The 7,408-nt window shown below is 36.0% G+C and overlaps 1 protein-coding gene across 1 annotated transcript in view; it reads right to left on the bottom strand.

Annotated features, from left to right (window-relative positions):
- Positions 1-7,408, bottom strand: part of LOC106517686 (complement C4) — a 52,940-nt gene that overhangs the window by 4,375 nt on the left and 41,157 nt on the right. Inside the window, exons 18-36 of the mRNA XM_014008665.1 lie at positions 5,693-5,763; positions 5,480-5,619; positions 5,151-5,366; positions 4,981-5,032; positions 4,815-4,904; positions 4,531-4,737; positions 3,974-4,052; positions 3,617-3,809; positions 3,442-3,531; positions 2,832-2,994; positions 2,258-2,451; positions 1,975-2,130; positions 1,822-1,881; positions 1,658-1,748; positions 1,422-1,590; positions 1,242-1,332; positions 772-846; positions 601-703; positions 415-504 (exon numbers count right to left, since the gene is read on the bottom strand). Coding sequence (XP_013864119.1) covers positions 415-504; positions 601-703; positions 772-846; positions 1,242-1,332; positions 1,422-1,590; positions 1,658-1,748; positions 1,822-1,881; positions 1,975-2,130; positions 2,258-2,451; positions 2,832-2,994; positions 3,442-3,531; positions 3,617-3,809; positions 3,974-4,052; positions 4,531-4,737; positions 4,815-4,904; positions 4,981-5,032; positions 5,151-5,366; positions 5,480-5,619; positions 5,693-5,763 — 2,330 coding nt within the window. The remainder of the gene's footprint in view (positions 1-414; positions 505-600; positions 704-771; positions 847-1,241; positions 1,333-1,421; positions 1,591-1,657; positions 1,749-1,821; positions 1,882-1,974; positions 2,131-2,257; positions 2,452-2,831; positions 2,995-3,441; positions 3,532-3,616; positions 3,810-3,973; positions 4,053-4,530; positions 4,738-4,814; positions 4,905-4,980; positions 5,033-5,150; positions 5,367-5,479; positions 5,620-5,692; positions 5,764-7,408) is intronic.

The raw sequence follows: 7,408 nt of genomic DNA, 5'->3' as shown, positions 1-7,408 counted from the left end.
GAGAGAGAGAGAGAGAGAGAGAGAGAGAGAGAGAGAGAGAGAGAGAGAGAGAGAGAGAGATTTTATCACTGACCATCAGTTATTTGGTTTTTCAAAATTTTGTGAAATTGCAAAGAAAGATTGAAGGATTCACTTTAGCTGTGAGTCGCTGAAGGTAGTTTTAAAAAGCAAATKTTTTCCTGCCTAAATACTGTTTATAGTTTTTATGTGTAAAACATTTCCACTAAAACTGATTGATTATTTAGACGTACAGTATTTAAATCCTAATTGCATCATTATAATGATGAGCATCAGTCAGGATGCTACATATATACAGTATGTCATATTTGTTTTGTTGACAATGGCTTCCTCTTTCCTGGGGAATAGTTTGTTGAAGTGAGGCTAACAATTGTCTTGTCGTCACATCATGCCTACTTTCTGCACATTGGCAAACATCCTCTGAACACAATTTGGAGACCATCTTGCTTCTTTTTGGGGCAGAGTAGAACACAGTGCACTTCCTGTCTGCAAAGAAAGCATAAACATTCCATTGCCTCTTCTGAAATGAAACACATTTGCCCCTTCAGATACATATTTTGAAAATATAAACTAAAGCCTTACTTGGTTCATAGTAATCATAAACTGTAGCTGGAGCCGGCTGTAGAAGGCCAACTGGCACTTTTTGTTCAGCATCAAAACTGATGCATTCCTGTTGCTGTAAGAGCTGGAAAAGGAGAAAACAGGTTTTACTTTTGAGATAGGTTCATGTTTTCTGTGCAACTTCAGCCTTACCTCATTGAAGTAGAGCACCACTTTTCCATAGGATAACTCATAATGACTGATGTATTGTTCAGCGGGCATCTTTAGCTAGGAAGAGACACAAATTGAATTTTTAATAAAGTTTTAGAAATGCAGATTTCATTTTCCATTTAAGAGCTTTTCAAACTAAAGCATGAAAGCGTTCTCTAAGAGTTTTCTATCATAGACCTCAGCTACATTACTCTGAAGTACAACCAAGGTTGTAAAACCTTCAGAATTCATTATTTTTGGTGTGTAAATATGATTTGCACTGATCTTACATTTTTAATGAGCTGATCTATTATTCATTGAATAAACTACATATACTGTATTAGATATCTTTTTGTAGGAAAATATGTAAAGATCTAGGTATCGTACTGATTGTAAAAGTGTCATTTTAATTGTTTTGTCAGTGAACGAAATGACACTTTGACATTATGTCGAGAATAAAGAAAACAGCAAACCATGTCCAGGTCTTCAGCTTTAGCCTCAAATCCACTAAGTAGTGTGATGTCAGCAATAACCATCCCAGATAGACTGGTGTTTGGATTACGACTATGAAGAAACAAACAACAAAAAGTTTAAAAGCTCCTAAAATCAGCAACATGGACATTTTTTAAATGTGGAAGTGGATCTTGACTAACCTGACACAAACAGTGTAGGTAACAGTGCTGTCTGAGTTTATGTTGTTTTCAAGATCTCTCCTGCTTCGTATGAGAGCATCAAAATGATCAGTCTCAACTGGTGCCTCTTGTGCCTGCTTATCCACATTGTCGTCGTAATCATAATAGTCATAATTATCTGTGACAGTTGCTGGAATGATAGAAACACCTGTAAGTGTACGCCGTATTGATGGTTGTGATTTGTTATTAAATCTCACCAGTGTACTTCACTTTCCCTTCCATTGTGACACTGATAGAAAGTTGGGCACAGTTGTCTTCAGGGTCCAGCACATAGTAAGCTTTTACAGTCTGGTAAAAAGGAGATTTACTGTTGGTCTATTCAGTATTTCCTAAATGAACCATATAACTGAGTTATACTCACTTTAACTTTAAAGTTTCCTTCTCCTGTCAGAGTGACATTAATCGTGTTTCCTGTAATTTTCTGAGAACAAACACAAAGGAAGTACTTTTTAAAAATATAAAAAATTGCAACTCTTTTTTTTTTCAAGTGTGTTGCATCAAGCATTGATAATACCTTTAGATCTGTTTCCACTTTTTCTTTTTTATCCTTCAATGCAATAGTTACAATGTCAGTCTTTCCTGGAAAAATGAACTCAGCTTTTATGTTTCCTTCTGGTCTGGGCTGTTTTATTTCATACTCTGAAAGGGCTTCAAGTGCCACAACAGTATCCTTTACAGAGTGGAAAAACATTTAACATTGTCTGATAAATATTATGGCTGATATTGTATATGATAATAAATCAGAGATGATTTGTTCAAAATCAGTTTTGAACAACTTTGTCTGGCATGACAATTACCTGTGTTGATTTGTAGCCTCCAAAATAGTTTTCTTGGCTGGTTAACCAACAGGCTATTTGGTCTGCCCACTCATAATCTGCAAGCTCCACAGCAGTTAGAAGAGCATAGGCTGTTGTCTCGACTGCGGTGGCATGTTCCGTTTTTATATTCACTTGACTGAGATTTTCAGTCCACAGGTAGCAGTGATTCTTATCTGATAATATGAAAAACAAAAAAACAAACACAAAATAATTACCCTAGTAAAATGTTAATTAAAAGCTTTTATATATTTTTTTGTTTAACCAGAGGAGAGTTGGTCAAATTATATGAACTTTCTAGACATACAGTAGTTTTATTTTTGAGCATCCTAATTTGTTCATTTGAAAATGTTACAATTTATCAAGTTATCAAATTTTTTTAACATATAATTTCCTATCAATATCATAGATTTTTGTGAAATTGTTGATTGACTTTGTTAAATTTTTTTATCCAGTTTGCACAAATGACATAATTAGAAGCAAAATGAAATTGCATAAATAGGAATAGATCAGTTTGCCCTGATTTCTTATGCATGTTTGATTAGCATGGACATGCCTTTTAATGCTCTTGACTGAAGTTTCTTCCATGCAGACAATGACTCCGCTTCCTTTGGCAGACAAACTGAGAGACAATAAGCTGTTAAGGCCATGGCGTATGGATGGCTCAGCTCCTCAACCTGAGACTGGAGATATGCTGTTGCATTTGATATGCCTGCCTCCTGTTAAAAATAAGCAAGAGAAACATGTTTAATGCATATAATAAGCTGAGAAAAGTTGATCAAAGTAGGCACAAAAAAATCACTATTATATAGATGGTTTTATTGACATTAATGAATATGTGCGGTCAGTGGGTAAAAATGTTGTTGTTCAGTAGATTGTATTTAACTTCTTTAATAAACATATATTTTCATGGTTTAAAATAATTATTAAAGCCATTAGAAATATTTTCATGATAAAGTTCATAGTTAAAGACTTTATTGGTAGATTTTTGAAACATGYTGACATGACTTCTAAATGATCATATACATTTCAATTTATTTATTTTTTATTTTTTGCTGTCCTTATTTGACAAATGCAGTCTGGTGAGTGCAGTAACAAATTATTCATAACAATACCTATTTTACACATTTTTTTCATTAATTTCACCACATGACGGTTTATCTCACCGCTTTAGATCGAACATTAGGATTCAGGAACTGAAGGGATCGTTTCAGTGAAAGTGTAATGAAAGCAGTCAACCAGGAACTTTGGTCTTTCTACAATAAACGGAGATAAAAGGTGCTCAGTTTATTGTAATTTAAACAATGTTCTCATGTAAAACCATGACATGAAGGCGTTTACCTTAACATCTCGGTGTAACACAAGATTTGAACCAATAAATGACCCGTTACTCTGCTGTTGTGAGAGCAAGTAAGTGACTGATTGGTTGAGGTCTTGTTCTATTAGAACATCAATAACCTGACCCTGTGGGTCAAAAGCTGCTGTTTGACGCTCCGCCACCATCGACAGAACTTTCACTACATAGGCAGTCGCCCTGAGCAATAGATGCAAAAAAAAAAAAAAACAAAAAAACAATAAGCTGGAATTGTAAAGTTAGTTTTTAATATTACTATTGAAATCAATTAAGCTGATTACTTTTATGTGACRTTCTTTATGGAAATTGTTCATCAAAATCAAATAATAGTAATATGTACTTACCAAGTGCTAGATTGTGCAAAATAAAATGATCCATATGCGTCGTTATTCGATTTTTTGTAATTTAAAATTTGAATATAACCTGGAAAATGATCACATTTTACATAAATGAAATAGTGTATTTTTTAAATTCAATTTCACATTCTGCAATACTTATTTAAAAGTGAAAATGGAAAATTAAGCTTACAAATGATCTTTGTCACAAAGAAAATCATTTGTTACGTATGTAGTAAGTTATTATGTACAGTAATAATCCACATGCACCAAGTCAACTTCTATATCACTGCTCTACATTTCTTCATCATATCTCATGTTTGTAAGACCCATTCTGATAAAAATGCCAAACACCACAGCTTTTTTGGTACTTCCGTCTGATATCCTCAGTTATTTCCTCTTCCTGCTCTAGTAGAATATTTTTAAAAAACTAGACTTCGGACCATATGTTGCCTCTAATGCTGCGTTCAGATCGAACGCAATTTGAGCACTAGGAGTGTCTGGTTTTCATGCAAAGTCTACGGTGGATGCATTTTTATTGTGAACATTTTTTGTGTTGGACGTACCGTATTTAATGTTATCAAGAGCCCTATCTCTGGCATCAGAAGGCAGTTCTAACCATTGATCACTTAAGTCAAGGTAGCGGAGGGCTAAAACAGTAGGCGCCAGTCTATTTACAGTCTGTTCTAAACATCCTCTGGGCAGTACAATCAAATTTAGAACTTTTTCTGGACTAAGAAGATTCTTCGCAAGTGAACTTGGAAATCCATCCCCTGTAGATGAGAATACGGAAATGTTAGAGACTTGTCATTTATACAATGAATTACACATTTGAGTCTGGCATACCAACCTTCTATTGAAATGAACATATTGGAGCTGGAGCCAGGGACTGTTTTATCTGGCAAACTACCATCAATATATAGAGTCTTTGAACTCCGCCCTTAAATGACAGAGATGTACTTAAGAAAAGTAAATTACAAAGTCAGGCAGCTATAAAAAATATTAAAACCACTCACCATCAAATTTAATTACATTGGTTTTTTCTTCTCTTTTTTCAAATCCTTCTGTCTGCAACCAGATTTAACAGAGTAATAATTTAACCWGTTACTTTCCTGTTTTATTTTTTCTTTGTTCAATTTGAAAAAACTGTTGCTACAGTAAGATAATGAATTTATTCACCACTAACCTGCACATTCAGCTTTTTCTCCACTGTATCTATTAACATTTCATTTTCAGGATCAAAAAGAAGTATTTTAATGGGTAATGGCCCTGAAACCATGGGGACAGCAGAGAAGGAAACATGCTGAGAAGACAGTGGTTCCAGGTCAATTGTAACAAAGGAGGATTTCGTAGCTGAAGCAGGAGAGCAAAGTCCTTCAGTTTGTACCATTTGGACTACAAGCTGTGGAAATGCAGATTTTAAGGGAAAATTACAAATTTAGTCAGAATTATTTTGATCAGATGAATTGTTACTTTTCAAAGAGACAAAATGCACAAGTGGTGATTAATTTTTACCTGTTGTGTTTTGTTGACATAGTTGTAGATAACAGGTGACACAGACAGTTGTTCAAATTTTTTAACAGAGTAAGGCAGCCTCAGGGACACAAATGTTTCTTTAAATGCTTTGACTTCATGTGGCTTAACTACACAGAAACCTGAAAGAGTAAGATTAAGTTTTAAAAAGCTCAGTTGTGAAATTTTTAGAAAACAATGAAAAGCAGCTCTTACCAGTAGCAGGAGATAATGTGACCACCTGGATTTCCCATGTTGTGATGGAGTCTGGTAGAACAAAGGTATGCCTAGAAGAGGGTTTTATGCATGTCACATCAGTTCAATTCAGTTTATTTATATACTGTAGTGCCAAGTTTCAACATATGCTGTCTCAGGGCACTGTACCCCAAAAMATTTAAAGGGGCAATATCAAGTCAAATCACCTCTTTTGAGTCTTATATCATGTTATAATGTTATAATCTCATAAAAAAACATGCCCAAAGCCTTGCTTTGACTCATTTATGCATGTTTGAGGAATCCTGCAGCGTTTTTAGGAAGCCATGCTGAGGAGCAAAACGACAGGTGGGAACCAGAAACACCTTTGGGAACCAGAAACACCTCTGGGACGTGTCTTTAAGGCGAACTTCCTCATTGGCCTCCGTTGCACCAAGGCGCCAATCAGTTGGACGCTCCAGTCTGTCCCTACCAAGCCCTCGTCTGGTGTGGCCACACTGCACACAGCCCGTCTACTACTGTTGTWTCATTGTGCATCTGCTTGTAATAGCCATTTTCACAYAATCTAACAAATGCTGTGCTGGGAGGGCCGAGTTAATTTWAACAAAAGGTTGGGAGGGCGTTGCCAACTGCAGCTTATTAGCAGAAGCTTGTTCTGAAGGGGGCGCAGAACAGGTAGAACTGAAAATGTGAAATCTCACTATCTGAGATTCATTTTGTGAATTAAATCAAATGAACAGGATTTGTATAACCCACAGATGGATCCTAACTTATTCAAGACCCCATGATAGGTCCTCTTAAAAGAAGCCAGCAGAAAGCATTGAATCACTTCATCACAGTCTCCSGTCCTGAGCAGCACATTGGCGACAGTGGAAATGAAAAATCTCCCTTTTAACAGGAAGAAACCTCCAGCAGAACCAGGCTCAGGACAGGTGGCCATCTGTCTCAACCGGCTGGGATTGGGGGACGGGAAAGAGAGACAGACAAACACAAAAGGACTGGTCCAGGTGTATTTTTGTCTGAAAGAGTGACAAAGAAAACATGTTATTGATAGAAGTAATTACAATTAACATGTAGAGGAGAGTGACTAAAGACAGCAGCAGATTGAGGAGATGTGGTCAGTTTGGCTTCCGACAGTCTAAATCTGTTGCAGCAAAACTAAGGAAAAACTCAGAAAATCAACCCTGATTTAAAAAGGAAAGTCTTCAGTCTAATCTTAAAAGTAGACAGAGTGTCAGCTTCACAGACAGAAACTGGAAGTTGATTCCATAAGAGAGGAGCTTGATAACTGAAAGCTCTGCCTCCCATTCTACTTTTAGAAACTCAAGGAACCACAAGTAAACCTGCAGTCTGAGAGCGAAGTGCTCTGTTAGGAAAGTATGGAACAATAAAATGTTTAATATATGATGGAGCTTGGTCGTTAAGTTAGTTTTTGTCGTTGCAGATGTTTCTATTCTGCTGTGTTTATAACAACTGGTAACTTACAGAAGCACTGATGTAAACGAGGAGAATAAATCTGATGTAAATTCATTAAATTAATTCATTCAAGGTGGCGGGACGTGAAGATTAAAAACTCACTGTCTCCCATTCAGCCCTACGATGAGCATTTCATTCACCAAAGAAAATACAGTTCTGTGGGACACTACCAAGATAGAAAAACTAAATGTAATATTTATATTTCACATTGAGACAGCTTTAAAGAAACTGAGCAGTTCATGG

Source organism: Austrofundulus limnaeus, unplaced genomic scaffold, assembly GCF_001266775.1.
Source record: "Austrofundulus limnaeus strain Quisiro unplaced genomic scaffold, Austrofundulus_limnaeus-1.0 Scaffold52, whole genome shotgun sequence".
Lineage (NCBI taxonomy): Eukaryota > Metazoa > Chordata > Actinopteri > Cyprinodontiformes > Rivulidae > Austrofundulus > Austrofundulus limnaeus.
This window is presented reverse-complemented; position numbering and strand designations above follow the sequence as displayed.